Here is a 25,450-nt window from a genome sequence, read left to right on the forward strand (position 1 = left end):
AAAGGCAGACACTGGTTTAATCCTCTCACATTTTCATAACTCAAATTGTTAAACCCTGCAAGAGTCTAATTTCCCAGTGAGACTGTAATAATTTATCTCAGTGTGTGAGTTAAAGTCTGCATTGAGACTGCTCATTTGGGATGTTTCACAAGGGTATTTCATTTTGGGAGACAGCAAACTAAGAAGATTAAAACCACAGTTTTCTATTGATCTCACTCACTATGATTCTCTTCATTGGCTGGGATCCTCTTATCATGTTTTGCCAGAAGTGAGACCAGCTATCAGCATCTTGCTTTGTATCTGCTTGTTTGGAGATACAGAATTTGATGCAACACTACACTACCTATTTTTAACTTCATGTGGCCTCTTTTACAAAACTGTTTCATGTTAAGAAGCCAAAAAAAAGGCAAGAAAATAGAGGAAATTAAAATTATGACCTGGTGTCACTCACATTTTGCTTAAGTGGCAACTTTAAGGATTCTAGGGATGTTTAGAATGGTAAATAAAAATGCTATGAAAATGTTGGTATACCATTTGAAGTCTGGATTATGCAACTGGCTTTTGAGGGACAGAGAATGGGAAAGATAGTGAAAGAGGAAAGAGAGAGGGAAAGAAAGAAAGAGAGAGAGAGAGAGAGAGAGAGAGAGAGAGAGAGAGAGAGAGAGAGAGAGAGAGAGAGAGAGAGAGAGAGAGAGAGAGAGAGAGAGAGAGCATGCTGATGAAAAAAGAGCTGTAGGGCTAAGGATATAAAACCTTGAGACAAGAGGATGCTCCTCTCTCAAACCTGCTGCCATCTAAGTGGTGGAAATGGTGGAGTTGGGGAGGGTCGACTTTGAGGTGACATTGACCCTATGTAGATGAGTGTGAAGATCTCTCTGCGCTCCATGTTATGTCCCTGCTCTATACAACTCAGACGGTGCAGCTCCTTTCCCCGTCTTCTCTCCCCTCCTCTCTTTCAGCACCACTCCATTCAGGACAGCACCTCGATCTCAAGGACGCACTTGAACACCATCCTCGCCCCTCAGGAACGTACATTCGTTTGCTGTCGTCGGATGCAAACTTTTCTCCTTGGTTTTGTTGTAAAACTGCATTGAAGTAACTTGAAAAAAAAATTTCATCATCGGAAAACGAATCTTACAGTTAAAGGAATTTCATTGTAAGTATCCAGCTTCAAGGTACGCATGTTACGTACATTAGATATGTGCTACAATTGAAGACCGTTGAGGGATGTGACAAATGCAGCTGCGATTTTAGCAATGCGCACGGATGGCGCCTGGACTTCCTTTGATGGCGACGCAGAAGATTTGTTTCATGAGGATCAATAATGTGTTTGATCATTTAGTTCTGCATTTGATATACAATTAATGCTTAATCTATGTGGATAAAATACGCACAGATTTATGCGCTCATTAAGTCTCAACTTGTCTTTAGAGTCAGTGTTGCATGAACCTGAAATATAACAATAAATACAAATATTTATATTATAATAAAAAAAATTATATACAAGTTTTAGTCTCGGGTGTTAAATATGAAATGCTTTGTTATTGTGTTGCCTTACGTTGCTCTTCACAATTACGCACGGAGGGCGCAAAGAGCGCGCTCCGTGCCGTGCCGTGAATTCAACTACCATGAGACAATTGGAAAAAATATATATATATTTTTTTGAAAACTGAACAAAAAACGCGTACTCAAACACTCCAGTGAAATTATGGCTCCTGTGGTTATTAACTAGATATTGTCCTGTCTAACTTCTGAATGCATTTAATTGCTCCTGTCTTGAACGGGCGTTATGCCGAGTTCTGTATATACTCCACTGTATATTTAATGATCATCAATACTGAATCAATACTGTATTAGACTCAGTGAAAGTAACGTGATTGTAAATGTTGACAAAGATGACTTATAAACATCAAATACGCAATAAAACCCAACAAAATAAAACTCGTGCTGATGAGACTATATTTGATCAGAGTACAATCAGTTCACTTTGAAACGCACAGATTAAGTCACACGTAATTCTCGGCTGGCGTGCAGAACTCAACACACTTACGTGTTGCCCTAACTGCGGTGCGTGGAATTCGGGGGCGGGCATGCAGAACACTTGAGCAGTAGGAAGTAGGCCATTGAATTCAAAGTGTAATGAATCAAGGACAAAAGCACGCTCTAAATTTCTGCTAACATGAATTCACCCCGGGCAGTTTAAAGTAATTCTTCTTACACGAGAAGTCTTTATTTGATCCCGTGGGGTTCACGGATCGTTGGATTTCTTTTCTTCTCTCGATTGACGAAGAAAATGTAATATAATTAGAATTGATGCATAATAATTTTGAAGAGCAATGTTTCAGCATTTTACCAGCATTTTTTTTTTATTTTTAACATTGATGGCCATTGAGCTACACTCCAGCTATAGCAAATTGCAAATTGGTCACGTACTGTATTTCAATTCCTTTTTTAGGGGATTATTCATTTAATGAATATATATAATTTTGTTTAGATGTTCAACATCACAGATTTATTTATTTTTTTCTAAAGTGTTAACATCTTAAACAAAGCAGAGAAAATGATCACACCCTTTTCAACTAACAGTCAAATTCAGACAAAATATCAATTATAGGAAGATTTGTATGACGAACAAATATAATTGACTTCTGTATTTTTTCTAAAGCGTTTTGTCGTACTTTAAAAAAAAAAAAAACCTCTACTCATTATTTTATTTATGTTTTCAGGATCGCTGAACCTCTGCTACGCTGCTCCTGTTTCCGTTCTTGATTATTGTTATTACCGCAATTGCTCGACCGCACTCGGCAGTCAGGGAAGTGGGTGTACAGGACGGAGAAGCGGCCGTTCGCCTGGACCGGTGCTGAAACCCCTTCTTTCCACTAATCAGGACTATCCCACGGTAACCATGGCCACGAACGGGACCAAAGCCTCGGACGGACACGTCTTAACGGAGACTGTGAACGACGCGCCCCCAACGACACCAAACGACAAACCCAAAACCTTGGTAGTGAAAGTGCAGAAGACAAAAAAAGACATTCCCGAGAGAGAAACATGGGGTGGGAAATTTGACTTTCTTCTCTCATGTGTCGGATACGCCATTGGACTCGGAAATGTCTGGAGATTTCCTTATTTATGTGGAAAAAACGGAGGAGGTACGCAGGAATTCTTCACAATTGTCCATTCATTCATGCACGCAAAGAAGACATCAAAAGCTTTAAGTTGTCGCTCTGAGGTTTTTAATTAAAGTTGCATTTCACGACTTTAAGCCGTGCGTAATTGCGCATATGCGAAACACTGCACCATGATGTAAAGTGCAGACAGAAACCATTTACTTATTTTGACTAATATGTGATCTGTTATGAATTTTAAAATGTATAATTCACCCTCACTTGTGCACCTTTACCTCTCACTTTCTATTCAGGGGCCTTCTTGATTCCATACTTTTTGACCCTCGTATTTGCTGGCATGCCCCTGTTCTTTCTGGAGACGGCTCTTGGTCAGTACACTTCGATTGGAGGGCTTGGAGTGTGGAAGCTGGCCCCGATGTTCAAAGGTACAGCATGATTGAGCAATAGTCTTATGGCCCTAAAGTACTTTTTTTTTTAATTAAATGATTCAATCAGAAGAGAGTGCAAATATTTATTTTCATTGTGTTACACTTATTATACATTATCCATCCATCCATCCATCCATTTTCTTAACGCTTTATCCGCTGTCGCGGGTCACGGGGAGCTGGAGCTTATTCCAGCTGGTTTAGGACGGGAGGCGGGTGATTATACATTATTCTTGTTTTATTTCTATTTAACATGTCACGTTTATCTTCTCACTATTTCAGGTGTGGGTTTGGCTGCTGCTGTTCTGTCCTTCTGGCTAAATATCTATTACATCATTATAATTGCCTGGGCTATTTACTATCTGTACAACTCCTTTACCACTGTGAGTATTCAGTATTTATTTTCACACCGTTAATGAAGCAATGTGATAATAAGTTTAATACCTTTGAAAATGGAACGTAAAAATACTTAAGTATTCTTTACTTCACTCCTTTAACATGTTGTCACACATTAAATTAAATGGTTTTGTCAAAGCTGTGTTTTTATTTATTTATTTTAAAACAGTAACGAATTAAGTTATGTGGGAGCTGCTGTTTGCCAGCACCTTTTATTATCTGTGTACATAGACCTTAGCAGGGTATGACATTTATTACTTCCTTTCCCACATAATTAGCACCTTACACAATGTATTGATAAATGCATTTGATGATGAGGCATTCACTCTTCTGAGAAAAGCATGAAATCTAAATTAGTATCATGGTCTTGGCTGCTCAACAGCTAGAGAGAATGGGACCCAGTGGTGGGAGTATTCCAACTGAAAAGAACTGTGTGGTGTGATTTTTTTCTCCTTCTTTTTCTTTAATTTTCAGGAGCTGCCATGGCAGAGTTGTGGCAACTCCTGGAATACAGATCGCTGCTATACTAACCACAGCATTTCAGACACTACAAACCTCACCAGTGCGGTGGTGGAGTTCTGGGAGTAAGCTGAAGTCTAGATCATAATACTTTACCTTAATGGAAAAATTTTAGACACATAGTGAAACTATGGCACCTACTATGTATAGTAAACATCAAGGTTGGAGTAATGTTTAGCCATTAAGATCTATGGAACTCTTGGTTCACCAAAACATCTAATGTCATATTTTTCAGATACTTTTAGATAAAGTTCTGCGCCTTCAACAAAGGGAATGATTAAAAATAGCATGTAGACATGCATGACTTCCCATGATTGTAGTGCTTTATTAAGCTTTAGGGTTGAGAAAAGAAAGCTGTGGTGAGACATCTTTGTGAATATCCACACACATATTTGTCTGTGCATCCATGCATGCTGCATGAATGAGATTGAGGATGTTTTTGTTCGTTGTGGTAAGACCTCTTTGCTCCTTGCCCGCAGACGTAACATGCACCAGCTGACTGATGGTCTGGAGAAGCCTGGGGAGGTCAGGATCCCACTGGCTATCACACTTGCCATTGGATGGGTGCTTGTCTATTTTTGTATCTGGAAGGGGGTCAGCTGGACTGGCAAAGTGAGTAAAAGAGAGGACAAAGTCAGTTAAAGGTCATACAAGTGGCGCAATGTTGGATTACTGGTCAAATCAAAGGATTACATTACCACTTATTTTATATCTATTGGATTTTAATATGATTAACCACAGTATGAGTTAAAAAGTCAAGATTGCAATGTGTTTCTAATTACATGAAATTTTAAATCAAAGAAACAATGTCACATATTCTCAAGCTACAAAAGTCAATTACATTCAATATTTTGACAATTCATCTTTTCCCAACTTTGACATTGTGATCTGTAGTGGGAGCAGGGAACATGTAGAGGAGTAGCTAGAGAGGTGGAGGTTTGTCCTGGAAAGGAGAGGAATGAAGGTTAGCCGCAGTAAGACAGAGTACACGTGTGTTAATGAGAGGGACCCAAGTGGAAGAGTGAGGTTACAGGGAGAAGAGATCAAGAAGGTGGAGGATTTTAAGTACATAGGGTCAACAGTCCAGAGCAATGGAGAGTGTGGAAAAGAGGTGAAGAAGCTTGTACAGGCAGGATGGTACAGGTGGAGAAAAGTGTCAGGTGCGATGTGTGATGTGTGATAGAAGAGTTTCAGCTAAAATGAAAGGAAAGGTGTACAAAACTGTGGTGAGACCAGTGATGTTGTTTGGTTTAGAGACAGTGTCACTGAGGAAAATACAGGAGACAGAGCTGGAGGTAGCAGAGATGAAGATGCTGAGGTTCTCTTTGGGAGTGACCAGGAAGGATAGGATCAGGAATGAGTACATCAGAGGGACAGCACATGTTAGAGGTTTTGGAGATAAAGTCAGAGAGGCCAGACTGAGATGGTTTGGACATGTCCAGAGGAGAGACAGTGAATATATTGGTAGAAGGATGCTGAGTTTTGAACTACCAGGCAGGAGGCCTAGAGGAAGACCAAAGAGGAGGTTTATGGATGTAGTGAAAGAGGACATGAAGGTAGTTGGTGTGAGAGAAGAGGATGCAGAAGACAGGGTTAGATGGAGAAAACTGATTAGCTGTGGCGACCCCTGAAAGGAAAAGCCGAAAGGAGAAGAAGAAGATCTTTGCCCAACTTTCTTGAAAAAAACCCTAAAAACACACGTACAACCACCTACATCTAATTTCTGGTGAATCCAATAATTCAAGTGATTACAATGACCTAAATGTTGCACAAAGGAACACAAACTCAAAAGAACTGCCTAAGCTTGATAGTTGCAGATGCTCACCCCCAATGAGATTCAAAATAAGAATAATTATTAACATTTTTCCATTTTATATTGTTTGGTTATGTATATTTGTTTTCAACGCTCTATATTTTAAAATTATTGTAATGTTCGACCAAGGACATAATTACTGCTGGTTAAATTATTGTTCATTTATTTGACAGATCAGTGGAGATGTAGTTTAGATAAGTAGGGAAATGGTGCAGTGGGAGTGTGCTGAACCAACCCTTCTTCGGTCAGCCTGCCTGTGGGGAATGGCTGACTCGGTCTGTGTGCTGCACTGTACTGTGGGTGCAGTGCCACAGTACAGCAACACGGTTCATGAGGAACTGAACAATTTAGCTGTCACTTGTGTTATGTATACCTTGGAGAACAAATATAAGTATTACTAGCAGGAACCCATGGAAATTCCACGATGAAACAATAATATCAAACTTCATACCAAAAATATAAAAACAAATGTATTGGTATTTTAAACCAAGCGCACCCAATGTAGCCAAAAATCAACATGCTGACATAATGACTTTGTGTTAGCAAATCATGGATTTCGCTGGGCGGGGCGTTGCAAAACAGTAGATGAATGTCAGCAGGCTAACTGGAGAAAGAAAGCTGACTAATTGTTAGATTGGGAAAGGAGCTAACGTAAAGGAAAAGGCACCTGTCAAAAGAGCAAGTGGAAAAGAAATGTTACAGAAGTGATAGTTCTGTTAGCTGACGACATAAACAGGACTGTATGTAGTTACTTAAAGACCGTTTTTGTTAAATGCCTGAGGAGCATTTTGGATACTACATCGATTGTCCTGTTCCAAACAGAAACCATTCCTGGACAGAATGTTCATGCTATCCAGCTAGTTTCACTCAGAATCCGTTGCAGTTTTCTGTGTCGTTCCTGCTGTTTGGACTTTCTGCTCAAAAACATGAAAATTGTTGGAACAGTTATGACACTCTAAAATTATGTGAACTGGGAAGTCCATGTATAGTTATTTTGTCTCCTAACGTAGTAGATGCATTACGCCATATTGTTCACATGATTCTTTATGGGAGATGCGCCGTGATTGGTTGGGGGCCGTGATTGGTTGGTTGATTGACAGGTAGTGGGTGGAGTTGGTGACAGCGTGAGACTTTTCAAGTAAGCTTATTCAAATATATAGGTGGGGATAAGAAAAAATTATGACTCTTTGGTATGTGATTACAAAGCAACTCCAAAAACAGCAGTAAAAAAACATTCTAACAGTAACCTTTCATCTAACAGGTGGTTTACTTCTCAGCTACCTACCCTTACTTTATGCTGTTCATCCTGTTTTGCCGTGGAGTCACTCTACCTGGAGCATTTGATGGAATCCTCTTCTATATCACACCAGATTTTAACAAACTCAAGGAGTCTGAGGTATGCTTCCTTCTCTTTCCCTCACACAGCAAGCTTTTATACCTAAAACCTGTTTCATCAAATCAATCAAAATTTCACTACATTTAATTGTACCAATTGTGTTGATGTAGAGAAATTATGAAGTTCGTGGTGGCAGTGACTCAGATCGTCCAATAATCCTAGGATTGGCGGTTCCTCAGTTATCTGTTGTTGTCTCCCTGGGCACTTTATCCTCCTTGCCTCCAGTGAGGAACTCACTGGTGTGTGAATGTGTGATTGTTCGGTGGTGGTTGCAGAGGCCTTTGGGGCAGATTGGCTGCCACACTTCCATCAGTCTGCCTCAGGGCAGCTGAGGCTACACATGTACTTTGCCATCACCAAGTATGAATGAGGAGTGAATGAATAATGGAACCACTGTGAGCGTTTTTAGCATCCAAAGACCAATATACTGTAAATCAAATCCACTCTTATTACTAATTTATTTTAATATTTCTATTTAGCATTAAGTTTTGAATAGGTGTTTCTTTTCTTTTGTCCTCATTTTTGTGTCCAGGTGTGGCTGGATGCTGCCACACAGATCTTCTTTTCTTATGGCCTGGGTTTAGGCTCTCTGATTGCTCTTGGCAGCTACAATACGTTCAATAACAACGTATACAGGTGGGTGACTGTAATGTGTTGCACGTCAGACTGATTTTCCGCATGACTCAAATATCCTCTTAAGTAACAGGAGAAGGTTTACTGTCTACCACTGAAGGGACTCTTTGAAGGGACTGCAGATGTCTCTTCATGGGATAATCTTTGGTCTTCTGTCAACATCCTAGTTTCCAATTCCATTGAGGGACAGGCACATTCATTTGGTTTGCCTCTTTCAGACTGTCAGATAAACACTGGTTTGGAGCTCATCAACAAACATCTATGGCTCCTTCAACTATTTTGAAAGTGTTTGAGCTGACTACCTCTCAAAAGATTGGGTCAATATATGAATGTATTCATCAGTTGTTGTGTTTCTGCAGAATTCAAAATGGTTCTCTATCGTCCCTTCCCCCCACACCTCTTGACAATGTGTGACGACTTGATAAGGAATTGATATAGGGCTCAAAATGATTGCCTTGTGCTTTGTCTCTCCCGTGCAGAGATTCTATCATTGTCTGCTGCATCAACTCCTTCACTAGCATGTTTGCTGGCTTTGTCATCTTCTCCATCGTGGGATTCATGGCTTATGTAACAAAAAAACCCATTGCTGATGTTGCAGCATCAGGTAATTGCAATCAATGTTGAAACTCAATAGCAACAATGGGCACAGACAAGACACACTTTCTACTGTGCAATAATTTACCACTGAAATTACCTGATAATATTCTTTCAGTCAGAAAGAGAATGATTTAGCTAGTCATTTAGGATTTCCAGCTTGATGATACAGAATAATCTTTCAGTGACTTTGCAAAACTCTCTGCTCTTTGTAAATAGTCAATTTGAACGTTCAGACTACAAAGTTTCAAAGGAGAATATTCTTCGAAGTGTCCTTGGTCGAATCCAAGTACACTGGTAAATAATGCCATGGTTATGATGTTACAAGATTAACATTAAAGTTCTTTATGATTCTTATGTTTGAACAGGACCTGGTTTGGCATTTTTGGCTTATCCTGAGGCTGTGACCCAGCTGCCCATCTCTCCTCTCTGGTCTATACTCTTCTTCTCCATGCTGTTGATGCTGGGAATAGACAGTCAGGTAAAAGCAGTCAAACATTGTACCTGCTCTAGTTGTTGAATCATGTTCATTAAAATGCTGATGTTGGATTTTTTTTGTCAAGAAATTATTTGACAATAATATGAGTGCAATATAATAAATAAGAAATAATGATTGAGATTGACGTCAAGATCCTGTTGTTTCAGGATAATAGCTTTTCAAAAATAATTTAGTATGATGTAAAGTCTCACAGTGACACTGTCATTCATTTCATGAAATTTAGTTGTGAACCTTTGAACTATGAATAGACATAGTATGTTAAATGTGGCGATGTTATATTGAAACACAGTTCTGACAACTCTCCCATCTCCCCAGTTCTGCACTGTGGAAGGCTTCATCACTGCCCTCGTTGATGAATTTCCTCATATTCTCCGAAAACGCAGAGAGCTCTTCATTGCAGTTGTCTGCCTTGTTTCTTATATCATTGGACTGTCCAACATCACGCAGGTAAAAAAATCTTGTTGTATAATTTGCCAATTTTCAAAGACATTCCTTGGTACTGAATTTAGCTCAATAGCACTGCAGGAGAAGGTTAATCTGTGTTCCTGAATCAGACAATAAGGAGTCTGCATCTTTTCACTAACTATGAGGATTGCATTGCCTTGATGGAATTGTTACACAGTGATAATCTCCCTATACAGTGGCAGTGTGGCAGCTGAGTAGGTTCTCTTGACTGTTCCAGATCTTTAGATTAACTCGTCCTTATCACAGCTTCATTTGCAAAAAAAACAGTAATGTCATGAATACTCCTTCTTTGACAGTCTTCTTTTCCTTTCGGCTTTTCCCTTCAGGGGTCGCCACAGCGAATCAATTTCCTCCATCTAGCCATGTCCTTTGAATCCTCTTCTCTCACAACAACTACCTTCATGTCTTCCCTCATTACATCCATAAACCTCCTCTTTGGTCTTCCTCTAGGCCTCCTGCCTGGCAGTTCAAAACTCAGCATCCTTCTACCAATATATTCACTATCTCTCCTCTGGACATGTCCAAACTATCTCAGTCTGGCCTCTCTGACTTTATCTCCAAAACCTCTAACATGTGCTGTCCCTCAAGTTAAAGTGACTCAGGTCATTTATGTCATGTTTATTCTGCAAGCATGAATCATTATCCAATGACATGAAATAGTCTCAGAGTCATGATTTAATCCCATTTTTTACACTGATTTTATATATATATATATATATATATATATATATATATATATATATATATATATATATACAGACCCTTTCCAAAAAATTTGAATATCGTGGAAAAGTTGTTTAATTTCCATAATTCCATTCAGAAAGTTAAACTTTCATATATTATAGATTCATGGCCCACAATTTAAACAATTTCAGGTATTTGTTTATTTTTACATAAAACACACGAAAACAGGATGTCAAAAAATTAGAATACTGTGAAGAAATCATCATTTATTTCTCAGTTTTTGCAGAAAAGAAAGAAAGAAAGAAAGAAATCAAAATATGGTACTTTCAACATCAATACTTGGTTGGGAATCCCTTTGCCTTAATCACTGCCTTGATGCCACGTGGCATTGAGCCAATCGACCTGTGGCATTGCATAGGAGTTATGGAAGCCCAGATTTCTTTGATGCTTGCTGTCAGCTCTTCTTTTTTGTTGGGTCTGGTGCCCCTCGTTGTCCTCTTGGGAAGACCCCGTAGATTGTCAATGGGGTTTAGGTCCGGCGAGTTGGCTGGCCAGTCACTGTGATGGCATGAGCATCAAACCAGGTTTTGTTGCTTCTGGCAGTATGGGCAGGGGCCAGGTCCAGCTGGAAGATGAAATCTGCATCTCCATACAGATCCTCGGCAGAAGGAATCATGAAGTCCTCCAAAACATACTGGTAGACTGTTGTGGTGAACTTGGATTTAAGAAAGCAGAGTTTACGAACACCTGCACTGGACATTGCACCCCAAATCATGACTGACTGTGGATATTTCACACAGGACCTCAAGCAGCTTGGGTTCTGTTCCTCACCCGTCTTCCTCCAAACCCTTGGACCTTGATTCCTAAATGACAGGCACATTTTACTTTCATTGGAAAAGATGACCTTGGACCACTGGCCAACAGTCCAGTCCTTCTTCTCCTTGGCCCAGTTGAGCCGCTTCCTACGTTGGTTCTGTTTCAGAAGTGACTTGACCCAAGGAACCCGACAGTTGTAGCCCATCTCCCGGATGCGTCTGAACGTGGTGGTTTTTGAAGCTGTGATTCCTGCCTCAATCCACTCATTCTGGATCTCTGCCAGATTCCTGAATCTTCTTTGTTTGAGAATCCACTGAAGCCCAGGGTCATCTCTTTTGCTAGTGCATCTTCTCCTGCCACATTTTCCCTTCCACAAGACTTTCCATTGATATGCTTGGACACAGCACTCTGTGAACACCCAGCCTCCTTAGCTATGAACTTTTGAGGTTTACCCATCCTATGGAGGGTATCAATGATGGTCTGCAGTCTTCCCCAAATTGAACCAAACTGAGACAATTGAACCAAACCAAAGCAATTAAATAACACCTGGGGAAACCTGTGCATGTGCTTTGAGTTTAGTAGATGATTAGTGTGCGACACTCAGTTTAAAACATTCATGCCCTGATAATTTCTTCACAGTATTCAAATTTTTTGAAATCCTGTTTTTGTGGGTTTTATGAGCAGGAAGCCAAACTATGTAAAAAATAAACATATAAATACCTGATACTGTTTAAATTGTGGGCCATGAATCTATATATATATATATATATATATATATAATTTTATTTTTTTATTTTTTTTCATAGGAATAGGAATATTTTCCAAAGGAATACAAACACCTACTCAGTGTGTTATGTTATGCTAATCATAGATCTAAAGGCAACATTTATTTGTTTATAGTAAAATGAAAAAAACAAAAACAGAGCATTGTTTCATGGTACAGGGACATTCTTATTTTACATCATCTGATAACAGCTCAGTAATTTCTTATTCTTGTTTCACCTGACAAACAGGTGCAAATAAATGTTTCAAGTATTGGCTTTATGGATCCATCAAAATGAAAAATATATCTCACACCTCTTCTCCAACACGAAATGGTCTCTTCTTCACATCCCTTTGACTACCATCACAACACTGGGGTCAAAGCAATTTGCCTGTAAAGATTTTTTTTTTCTTTTCAAATCAGTTGTTAGAATTGGTTGTTGCTACGCAAACTATGACAGACATTTTTGAGTTGAAAATTAGTCACTTTATCAAACAGAGTGGGAATAGAAGGAGATAGAAGTCAGAGAAAAGTCAGCAAAGATCTTCTGTCTGTCTGGTGTGGAGCTAAATATGACACAAGGTCTGTAGGCAAAGTTCATGTTTGCTAATGACACACCATCATTGTCCATCTACTTCTGCCAAACTAGATTCCATCATACCACATGCACAGCCTTATTAGGTTTAGGCAGTTACCCTAATCGCTGCTCCAGGCAGTATAAAATGCATCATGCATCACAGGATAGAAGTGGAACCACTGTAGTGGGTCCCATCTGAGCTGAGACTCATAATTGCAAGAGATTGCAGCCGGATAAGATATGTTTCATGGAGCTGCTTAATGTGCCCTGGTCATGTCAATGCTGTATATTCGCAGCAGCGCAGTTTCCACAAGGAAGTCTAGTACTAGTGATGTCCTCACCAGTGAATGAGATGCCACCATTCAGAGCCGCTGGTGCTCTCACCCTTGATATTGTTACACTTGACCGATTTCATACTGTCCTACACATCCAACACTGTAATATCTTCTACAACTGAGACCTTTATTCTGTGTTATTGTAATTTTCTGTCTTTTTCTTCTTTCTTTTTGCAGGGAGGGTTGTATGTTTTCAAACTATTTGACTACTACTCAGCCAGTGGAATGAGCTTGCTTTTCCTGGTCTTCTTTGAATGCATCTCAATTTCATGGTTTTACGGTGAGCCATGATCCCACCTTAGGAGTCATACACTACAGCACACATCTGTACCCTCAGAATTGACTTGTTGGATGAGAAAATTTCAAGATATAACAGCCTAGAAAAAAGCAAATTATTTCAGCGATCATGAATCCCACAACATGAAGAATGCGTTCATCATGCTTTATTTTTTTGTTCCAGGTGTGAATAAATTCTATGACAACATTGAGGAGATGGTTGGCTACAGGCCTTGTCTGTGGTGGAAGGCCTGCTGGGTTGTTTTCACTCCGCTCGTTGTGGTTGTACGTATGATCCTGAAGTAACATCCATTATTAAGCCAACAATGACACCAGGAAAATAACTCCACCTGTCAGATTTTTTTTTTTTAGTCTGATTGTGCCTGTGGTGGATTTGAGTTTATCTAAACCAAAACAGATTGTGAGGAGCAACCAGAACATTTATTTATTAATATGATGAAGAGTTGTGAATCATTTCAAAATGCATATTTATACTTGCTTTGACTGCACCAATATAGAAATTGAAACCTACTTTGTCTTTTTGTCCAGGGAGTCTTCTTATTTAGCGCAGTGCAGATGGTCCCCCTCACCATGGGGGACTATGTGTTCCCAGCCTGGGGCCAGGGCGTTGGCTGGTGCATGGCCCTTTCCTCCATGACCCTCATCCCTGGTTACATGGTCTACATGTTTCTCACACTCAAAGGCACATACAAAGAGGTAAGATTATTGAGGAGCTGATATTGCCGTTTAATTGAATCCTACTGTTTGGCCATTTTGATTTTTATTGAGGGGGGGGGGTCAACTCAAAATCATGTCAAGAAAGTAATTTTATATCACTATTGTCTTTACTACACAGTCAGATAGAACCAAAAAAGCACCATCACCATTAAATGCAATTTTTTTATATCGAACAGTCAAAAGAGATCATCTCCAGTTTGATCAAAATCAATCTTCAATTAAGAATAAGTCATTTAGCAATAGGACCACTGGCTAACAGTAGCTATAACGTAGGCAAAAAAATACTCACATATGTCCCAGAATGCTGGCACCACTGTAGCCTCCTCTGAGCATTTCTCATCTGTTGGTTGGTTTGAGCGTTAATCTGCAGTTAGCAGAAAACAGCCGTTGTGATAAAAGTCGGAAATGGATTACTTGGTACGCTGGATTTTTGACTGAAATATATTAGAACTTATAGTTGAAGTGACAAATTGACCATGGGCAACCAAGTGGTGATGTTTTGGGAGGATAATATAAATAGGACATACATGCCCTGAGGATTTCACAGAACAGATCAGCTTTAAACCATGGAGGAACGCTTTAATGAACATTAAAGGTCACTCTGATTACTACTAGCAGCCACACTCACACACTGTGTTTGCCAGAATGTTCCCAACGATTTATGTGAACTTCATTTGTATTTGCATTTAATGTCTACCATTGAAAGTAGTTTATTTAATTTAGCAGGAAGAAAACTTCACATTGGATGTTAGAATGCACAGCTTAGGCCAATGTGATTTAGCTCTGTGTACTATAGCTATACAGCCATTCAAGTCTGTCACGATAGAGCAAACACACGAGCATGGTGGGTAAAGACAAGATAAATTGCCATGAAGAGTAAAGTAGTGATATAAGGATTAGCAAAATAGACTTTCTAATTAGTTTTGCTGAACCCTTTTTAGAGCCTCTTACAACACCAACCAATGATTTCTCAGAAAATTACATTAATTTGTAGGCTGAAGAATGGTACACTGCATTTTCATTGATGTGATCATCCTAGTCAGCAGGATTCCATCTACTATTTGTTTTTTCAGTCTTTTGCAATGATTAATAACCATGCATCTATACAGTCTCTAGTGACGAGCAGCTTTCCAGCCACCACCGACAGAATAAATGGGCCATAATTGCCAGCAATGGAACAGTGACTGTTGGAGACGATGTGCAGGTGTCAGATCCTAAAGTACTAGCTGATGGCTGACTGTCTAATTGCAGCAATCTCCCAGCTGATTAGTGCTCTGCATCCAGGCAGACACAGATGCCACAGATCCAGAACTACTCAGAGCTTAGAACATTTAGAATATTTTATAATTTTGTCCTGATTTCATGTAGTTTTGTGGGCTGAGTAAGTCTGGCATATTTAATGTATATTAACATCTTAAGCTTCGGCTTTTGGATTGTTCAGTTCACCGTATCGCAGGTACTGATGATTGATGTCACCAAATATCACATTGAGTAGAATGTACGAGGATCTTTTCTGAGGATTATGCATTGAATGATTCGACTCAGAGCCTCCGGTAGTGCAGTCATCAAGCTCACAGCTGTGTAGCTGGTGCTTTGTTAGAGCTCATGGGTTTCATCAGAATTTCTACAGCTGCTAATGGTATATGACAACGTCTCATTGGCACCATCTGGGCACGTTTCAGCTATAAGACAGTGATGACATTGTTGCTCCTCTCTGTGCCTCGTCAATACAGCGTCTGCGGATGATGATCAAGCCCGTGGTGCTGGTGAAGGCTCAGGAAAATGGCCCGGACCAACAAACAGAACACCAGAATCAGAATCCTGCCAATGAGGAAGCTTACATCTGAAAAGTTTTGCCTGTCTCTCCGTCTCGTTGGCCTGATTGGCAGTCTACATAGAGGCAATGTAATCAAGGTTGGGAACGACCACCAGACTTCAATGTCTGCTTTCATTCACCTACCTCCTGGAGACACATGAGACCAACCTGATTACAGTTATTTTTAGGTCTTTATCTGTTGTTTGTTGTAAAATGCAGAGTTATAAAACAAACTACCCAGCAACATTGTTGGGATATCATGATTTTCATTATGCAAAAAAAGTTAGTCATTTTAGAAAAGAAACTGTGACTTTAGGAAATTATTGTATATTGAGTATGTAATTTAAATTTGGAGGCCCATGTAGATTCAATATCGTGCTACTTTGAAGATATTATTAATCTACTAAATTACAATTATTGTACAAATAAAATTGTTGGTATGTACATGAATTAAATACTTTCAAATAAATACAGTACAGTAGGTGGGGGGGGGGGTTGTAGAATTAAACCTGAATATTGACCAATTTAAGGCAAAGACTATAAGGGAATGTGCAACAGGTAAGGCCAAATCAGCTTTTATGTCCAAAACTTAATTTAGCCGGAATATCACACCCTTGCAGTATGCCACACTTCACTGAAATGTTTACCACCCGAGTCTGGGATTACCTTTTTGAAAAGCACAAGAACTGGCATTCTGAAGCATCCAACTTTATTTTCAGCTTATGTGAAACAACAGCAAAAATAACTTCATAGGATGAATAAGAGACTGTTATAATTGCTTCTTTGTTTTCTAAAGAACAATAACTTTGTATGTTGACTATTTTTTGTAGAATCAATTTAAAGTCATTTTCTATATGTGAGAGTGAGAAGGACCAAAATCATTTTCAATTTTGAAAGACCGGTGCAGACACTTGAGCTTCTAATTATACAGTATTTGGTTTAAATTAAGTATCCTAATGCCTTTCTAAAACAAGCAACACAGCACAGAAGTAAAAACAGCATCAGTATAAAAGCACAATTTAGATACGTAAACTTCTGCTTTCACAGTTCAGCTAATACAGAAACCTCCAGAAATACACAATAAAATGCAGATCATTGGAAACATAACAATGAAGTTGTGCTGCAATATATATTAATTTTGGTCTATATTGTAAAATGTGAAAACAAATAAGTTGCACTGGCTGTGTCACGGCTAAAGGATGGATTTTTTTCATTGCCACAATTCTCATTTACGATTTAGTTGTGTATATATATTTAGTAACCCATTTCTTAGTAACCCACTTCTCAGGAAAAAGATGGACGTGACCAAACTCAAATACTGCCATTTTACACTGAAACACAACTATGTGTGTGTGCCTTCACACACAAACACACACATAATTGGGACACTCAAGAGTGGATTAGAATTGAACAACAATGTCTACTGGTAAGATAGATTTTTCAGTGTAAATGAATTGTGAAGGTCATCACTCATTATGTGGAGGGCTTAATACTCTATGGCAAGTAACATGAGGGAAACCAGGACAGAAAAAGCCGGAAAAAGCACTGTTAATGACAGGACATAGCCAGATGCTACATAGCCCAACACCACCCAAACTACTCCTTTTGAAGGATGAAGGAAAGCCTATTGGTACATATCAAGTTTGTTTGGCAATATGAAAGCATAGATGTAGAAGCTGACTTGACAGACCACAGATATCACTGTATTACTATGAAGACAAATAGTTCTGTGGCAGCTACAAAAGACAGGAATCAGGTTTAATCAGTCCCATTTATTTTCTTTGTTGTGTTTTTTTTTTTTCTCAGATATGTGAATTAAAATGTGCAATGACAGAGGATTTCGTGAATTTTGTATAAAGTTTCCATACTGCAGTTTTCTCTCTTGAATGATGTTGTAAACTGGACTGTGTAATACATGTATCTGTGGATGTCCGTACAACTTTTCTTTTCATTTGTCTTAATGTTGAACAAAAATTGTGATATTACTTGCTGTTTTTTGCAATAAGATTATCTTGGGAGTTAAAGCACATATCTATCAAATGTACAATTATGATTACAATAAAAGAATAGAGTAATAAAGATGATAATATTAATATTAACAATAAAATAGAAATGTCTAGACAGAGAATATTGTTTTGTATATTTTTAGCTGTTTCTGGGCCCAATGTAAAATACTCTATGTAAAAATATGATCAATGTCTTTAGATGGTGTTATATGAAAAAGCATGATTGCAATATATGTTATCTGCAAAAATAAATAAAGACTTATAGATTATAATGTCTGTCATATTCTCAATTTTTAGATTTTTTTTAGAAAACCAAAATCTTATTTGTCACAGGGATGTGAGTTGTTGAATTGCAAGATATGAAAATGCTCTTCAAATAGGATTTCTGTGTTGTAAAATGTGATAGTTTTACATGACAGTGCCCTTTTCAATGTTGAGTTAAAGCTAAATTAATGCACAGATTACACTGGGGGGTGTGAGAGAAATCTTTGTATAAGAGTTGTGGGAGACCGTGTGCCTGTGGAAATTGACAAGGTATTTTAAAACAGCTTGAGCTGGAAGGTTATTCAGACAGTAAGAGGCAGGCTAATGACCATAAAAGGGCCATTTCCACAAAATGGTCAAAATTGATAAATGTTCCTGGAAGCAGGTGGTGGAACATCCTAGTGTTGTAAAATGTAAGTCTGTTGTTGGGATGGGGTTGAAAAGGTATAAAAGCTGAATGATTTTACTATTGGGAGCATCACACTCTATAAGTGCTGCCTCCCCATGCTGGTATGTACAATATTTAAGAGATCTGACTCATCACACCAAGTCCATAATTCCTCAGAGAATTAGCAACTCTCATGACCCAGGAATAATTTCCCTGACAGGGAATGAAGAGGCAATCAACGTCATTCAAGATGTTCTCTGTGAACTTAATTGACTTCCTGACAAAAAAGACAATTGCAGCAGCAACATCCTTGTGACATCTGCACTGAGTGCCAGGCCAACAAACAGTAGCTATGGCTATGGTCACATAAACAAAAGATGTTCTGTCAAACCTTTGACGTTGCCAGCCCCCAGAATAATAGTTATTTTTATACAACAGAGATTAAGGTATTAACAGGAATACCATGAACACATAGGGAAACTGAGAGCTTTGTTACGTATTCTGAAGTAAATTAAACAACTTTCTAACAGTTAACACCACAAATATTACTATAAATATAGCAGTAGGAATTAGATTTTTTTTTCTCTTATATTAGCAAAGAGTAGAGAGCGGCAATTCAAAAACTCCAAAAAAAATTCTTGATGCTTACTGGTAATCTGAGAGAATTGTTTTTATTCTAAGTTTTTAAATCTTGACTACAAATAAAAAAAATAAATACAGCTCTTCTCTCTCAAAGAAATATTACTGTATGTTGTTACTTTGTTGTAAAACTTTATTTCCTCCAAGACAAGATGACCGTAAAAGTCTTGTGTTCAGCTACGTTTCAACTCCCAGTTTCCACTCTGTGAGTCAAGGGAGATGCTGCAGCCACACACACACACACACACACACACACACACACACACACACACACACACACACACACACACACACACACACACACACACACACACACACACACACACACACACACACACACACACACACACACACACACAACCTACAGACAATTTTGAGTGATCAATCACCTAAACTTAATGTTTTTGGAGGTGCAAGGAAGCCAGAGAACCCAGAGAGAACCCACGTAGACACAGGGAGAACATACAAATACTGCACAGACAGGAATCGAACCCAGAGCCTTCTTACTGTGAGGTGATGATGCCCTAAATCTATGCTTGCATGAATGTGAAGAGTGTGTTGGATATACGTACATTACAGCTAATATTATATCATGTTAGAGTAGCTCAGGACTCCAGTTGATGCTAATAGGATTTCATCAGCATAATCACATGGAATACACATCATGTATAGAATTCTTATCTGGTGTTGTGGCTCTAACAGCATCATTCCTTAAAGAATGCAGAAATGCCACATGCTAGAGATAAGGTGACTTGATTATAACATCTCTTCAAAAAAAAAATTGGACACTGATTCCTACCCAACATAAAATATGAAATTATGTGTTTGTACTTGATAGGTTAGTTCAAGGTACACTACAGCTTTTTTCAGTCGCTAACAAGCGTCTGTCCAAACAGTAGTGACATTTTCAAAACTCTAAACACAATTAGAACAGCATCGGTCTTTTGTGGCCATACCATTCACACATTTCATGTTGCTTTCACACAATATGCAGTCAGTGAACATATTTCCACAATGCTTTCATTTTCTTAACAGACAAGCTATACCTCCCAACAAAATTATGGATCGTTTTTTTTATTATTTACGAATGTTAGCACACAATATCCCACAATAGCAACAACAATATTCCAAACCTTACAGTATAAAAACCTCTGCTTCTGCAATGACATCAGCTCAAAAACATTATATCGCAGCTGATAAACATACGATTGATTTTTTATAATTTTTTTGTTTTATATACTCAATTAATCCTGAAAGGGAAATTAGTGGCACACTTTAGTGTTAATAATTCATACGTACATATATATCAGTGTGTACAGGCCCTGAAAACACACTCACACAAACAGGTGTCCTGTACGCATGCCGGGGCGGGGGGGGGGGGGGTAGAGTGGCGGGCAGCTCCTTTGCGGTGAGCCCAAATGAGCAACTTGTAAGGGTGACGGCGCCTCGCTTAAGGGCGCCTCGGCAGTGCTCCGGAGGTGAGCTGACACCTCCCACTGTCAGCTCACACACCAGGTATTTTTGGGTGGGAGGGGGAATCGAACCGCCAGTCTTGGAACATTGGATGACCCACTCTACCACTGAGTAACTGCCCCCCCATTGACACACAGATCATTACTAAGGGTGGATCCGGCGTACCAAGCGGTTCTATCCCAGGTGCAACACCGTGGATGATATCAGAGATCGTAGCGAGTAGAGACAGTAATTTTGTGGTTTTTTACGTAAGCCCCTCCCTCCCCCTGCTTCCGGGCTTTTGCTGTTGTTGTTTTTTTTGTTCAGAATGCTCTTGTGGGTTTCATGACTATTTTCCTCACTGTAAGTTTTTTTCTTTTCTATCATATTGTAAACAGTATTTTTACTGTACCTCCTGTAATAAACTGTAAAGGAAATAAACGGATTTGCTCTTTACTGGAATGCTTCTGAATGTGAAAATTGCATGTGGACATAAAGTTCCAAACCAAGACGTTTTGTGTACATTTTGCAGGCAAATACCAGTAAAACTTAAACATAAAAGTCTAATTTTCAAATGTCAAAAATACCCAGTATTTTGAAACCTGGTGTACTTTGATTGACTGCATGTACCTTATGAAATGAAAGCATGTATTATTGTTTGACACAGTAATTTCATTTTGAGTCGAATATCCAGTGTTTTGGTAAAGTGTGTGTACAGACAAAGATGTATTTTATTTTGAAATGAAGAGTTAGTATTTATTTAACAAAATGTGTTTTTGAGAAGAAAATTAACCATTTGGTCAATTGTGCTTTCTAGATGTGAGTCTGTGTTAAGAGTTTTGAAAATGTGACTGCTGTTTGGACAAACGCTTGTTAGCGACTGAAAAAAACTGTAAATAATGCCACACAGCTCCTTACCAAAATACTGGGGAAATGTAATGTGTTTTTCGTCCCTTAACATTTGCTAGTTTGTTCGCTCAGATCTGGGTCAGGTCTGTCTTAGCTGGATGCTCACTAGCATCTCCTTGTTTTAGGACTTCCATTAATTTATTTCACTTATTTCAAACAGTGAAAAGCAGAGAGAAATTTAGAATGAGATACAGTGTGACTTTACCTCATGTCACATACACCATTAGTCACTTTAATAACTGTATATTTTTGAGCATATATGAAGGTGTGTGTGCCTGTATGTGATTTCTTTGCCTCTTTGTGAGTATGCAAATACATAAGCCTGTGTCTGCGCATCTATACAGGAGATACAGAAGTGTTAGCTGCAGTTATGATGCAGACATGAGCAAAACAGTTCTGACAGCTGCAGTCTAGCAGAGGTAGTAGCAACTCTGAAGTCTGCTCCAGGGCCCCAAAAATACGCATGCTGTGGAAATGGTAATCTGTTTTCTCTCCCTGCCAGCTTGGGCAAGGCTCTCAGTAGCATGCACACTCTCCAACCGCATCATAATCACTACATGCTGACATGCGCAGCACAACAAGGCAAGGAAGAGGAACAAATACTCTTTATAGCTGCAAGGTTGTATTTTTCCACAGTCGTATTGTGTGAAAGATGCAATGAGACACTGCATTCGTAGGCATACTATCATGACAGACAAAACCCAGCCACAGATACTGACATATCCATTACATGAAAATAATAAATAATAAGATGTATACATATATATATACAAACTCATACCCAAAGGTTCACCTCAATGTTTGCAATTTGTTTAATTTACCTTATGAAGGTAAATTAAGGTAAATCAAAGGTAAATTATGAAGGTAAATCAAAACACCATTATCCAAATAATTTTATCATTCAATATTCAAGAGCTACTTCTTGGAGTTTCATGTGTCACCCCTCATATAAGAAAAAAACCCTTCAATAATTGGACAATAAAACAATGTCTTCTATCCTTTAATCTGGAGGAATTTTTCGAATGTTTGCGGCTAGTACACAAAATCTATGTTGCAAGACTTTTCGTTCAACCTCTTTCCTCCAGATGACCAATGCTGAATCAGAATATTCGTGAGCGTTCATGATTTTCCCTCTGTTCACCTTTACAAAAGGCTACCAATAGCTTATCTTTTCCCTGCAGACTGCCAGACAGGCAGAGAGAGAGGCAAATGAACCTTATCTCTGCCTGCCATATGATAGGATTAGCTTGAGTGTTGTCTAACAAAGCATTAATGAGCAATTTTAATTGAATGCATAGCCTACCCTGCCAAGTCTGGCTTAAGCTGCACATACACTCACAAAGACACCCTGTATAGAGGGTTGTGACACATATTTGCCCCATCAGAAATGGCATCCAAGTGATACAAAATCTGTATTCATCACTGAGTGCAAACAGTGGTGGACGGACAATCGGGGCCATCAGGACCCTTTCTGTTGGCCCTGTAAAAGTCAAAATATTTGTTTTGAGAGTAAAACTGAAATTAGTCAAAAATGAGTCCAAATCCAAGTGATTTATTCTATGTGGTCTTGAATTGCTGATCTTTCGTAGATGCCTGAAGCTGCAAACTAATGATAACATTCAGTGACCATATTATGAGTCAGTCAAATTTTAACGTGTGGTGACAGAATGCCCCAGGACATTTTTAGCAAGCACACAAGAAAACAGTGGGGGATGTAGGACAGCTAGAACACCTTGCATGAAGTACAGAGAGCAGCAGGAAACCCTGATTGACAGCATGCTTCCACAAATTAAGATTTTAACATGAAAACAAGATCTATGATTGTTGCAAAGCTGGATTCATAAATGTTTGCACAATTTTAGTAGGCACTTGTTCCCGTAGTGGAGCCAAGCAGCCAGGATAGGATCAGGTTCAACTCAAAGCTGAGCCCACAGTGATTTATTACAAGACAACTTAAATGTGAAAGGTTCAAGGGGTCTATCAACCTTCCTTTTGTTTAACTTAATGCCATCCTGTGTTTCATCTTGATAATAAAAGCATCCAAAGCCCCAGTTGAGCAGTTTTTGTTACCCCTCATAAGTGTACACACTTGTGAATAGACTGTCCTATAGCTTGGCTTGAAAAAAAAAAGCTTATCATATCATCTGTTCATTGTATTTATGTGGTATTGAAATGGTCAACTCACCTCATAGTTACTCTTGCTTTATAACATTTATATCCTTCAAACACAGGAATGACAAATTTCCAATAATCCATCCAATTGTACGTTATTTCTAAACTTCACATGGGGTGTTTGACTGTAAAGCTGTTCAGCTAATAATGTATGTCGACTTTTCCTTATCCAGCTTCTCGTACTCCTTGATATTTAAAGGTTTTGATAATTACATGAGCATGCACTGCAAATTCATTTTCTTTTGAGCAAACCAAATGTTAAGGGCATCTACAGATACTGACTGCTGAACATAGACCCCATAACATTTTGTTTCCACAAGTAAGCTGCAAATGACAAAATGAAAATGAAAATAACTCAATACCTCGTTTTAGAAAGGCAAAAAGGTGGGTGGCGGGCGGGCCTCCTTATTTCGTGCCCCCTGAGCCTGTCATGGGTGGTGGCAGCGGCTGCCTCCTCTGTTCTCTGGGCCTATGTGGTTCTCGGCTCCCCTAGTGGCTCTTCAGGTAATGGCTTCTGGATGCTCCTGGCTGCTGGAGGTGGGGGTACTCGGCTATCGTGGCCCTGCTGGGTTCTGGTAGCCTCTCTGGGCGTTGGTTTCATCACACATGCATGTTGGTTCAGGGCCTACCAGCTTCTGTCAAGTCCAATTGTTGATAACCGTTGGGTCCCATCAGTACGTGATGACTCTCTCTTCAGACATCACACCTATCTCAGGTCCTGTCTTCCATCTGCACTGTCTTCCTCTGGTGGCCTACTCTATACTGTCAGGATCTCCACTAATCTGGTGTTCTATAACATTGGTACTAAGGTATCAGTTGTGAGAAATGATGAAACAGCTCAAATCTCTTCCACTCTAACAGCACTGCTTGTCTATCCACTACCCTGTTTGTTTTCCCTCTCTGTCTGGTTTCCTTACTAGCACACAAAGGTGCAGCACTTCCCTCTCTGGCTCACAACAGGAAATTCTAATAAAGACTAACAACTTAGTTCCCAGAGAGGACCGGTGATGGCCACATGCACGCATCAAAATTTATACAAGAGTTTGCTGCAAGACTAAAACAAGCATTGATCTCATAAAAAGTTGACCCCCTTTTATGGGGTTAAACTCTGAGAATACATGCAGACAAAAAAAAGGACATTAACTTTTTTTTAAAACTTAAAATAGGCTTACTTACTGCATTGTGGGAAATATAGTTTTGCTCAAAGCACACTTTGACCTATTTATTTTTATGCACTGACCTTTTTGCTGGCACGGGCCACATAAAATGATGTGGCGGGCCACATTTGGCCCCCAGGTGCGAATTTGACACATGTGGACTAGACAATCAAACCAGACAAGACGAGGAAACAGCTCATTTTTACCTCCACTTTTGCTGTTTTGGGTTACCCAGGTACATGGTCATTGTTAACATTGTTGGCTAATATTTATTATTATCAAACACTTTAACCCTCGCTGTTTCAAATAACTGAAGCACAAAGAAAACAAATAATTTGTCTGTGAAAGACCTTACACATTTTGTAAATAAAATAATCCTTCAAGTTAGTGTTTTTCTCCTGGTGTTTATTCAGTATTATTCGTTATGTAATGCCTGAGCAGTGGATATATACAATTTCCTCCGGGATTAATAAAGTATCTATCTATCTATCTATCTAGAATGCTGGATTTTTTTTTTTGTTTGTTTGCTTTTTGGTTTTTTTGATCACATTTTGGTCATGACCTACTACTGAATATCTTAGATGTTCAAC

General features: G+C 39.0%; 1 protein-coding gene across 1 annotated transcript; it reads left to right on the plus strand.

The window, feature by feature from the left end:
• The first annotated feature begins 821 nt into the window (after positions 1-821).
• Positions 822-16,150, plus strand: slc6a1b (solute carrier family 6 member 1b). Its single transcript, XM_068314720.1, has 15 exons — positions 822-1,156; positions 2,727-3,152; positions 3,422-3,553; positions 3,836-3,936; positions 4,424-4,533; positions 4,948-5,080; positions 7,543-7,677; positions 8,210-8,313; positions 8,790-8,914; positions 9,273-9,385; positions 9,719-9,850; positions 13,221-13,323; positions 13,504-13,604; positions 13,869-14,036; positions 15,791-16,150. The coding sequence occupies exons 2-15, from the start codon at positions 2,906-2,908 to the stop codon at positions 15,902-15,904; spliced, it is 1,818 nt and encodes a 605-aa protein (XP_068170821.1). The 5' UTR covers positions 822-1,156; positions 2,727-2,905; the 3' UTR covers positions 15,905-16,150.
• Positions 16,151-25,450: the final 9,300 nt, after the last annotated feature.

The sequence above is a fragment of the Antennarius striatus genome, chromosome 5 (genome assembly GCF_040054535.1).
Source record: "Antennarius striatus isolate MH-2024 chromosome 5, ASM4005453v1, whole genome shotgun sequence".
Lineage (NCBI taxonomy): Eukaryota > Metazoa > Chordata > Actinopteri > Lophiiformes > Antennariidae > Antennarius > Antennarius striatus.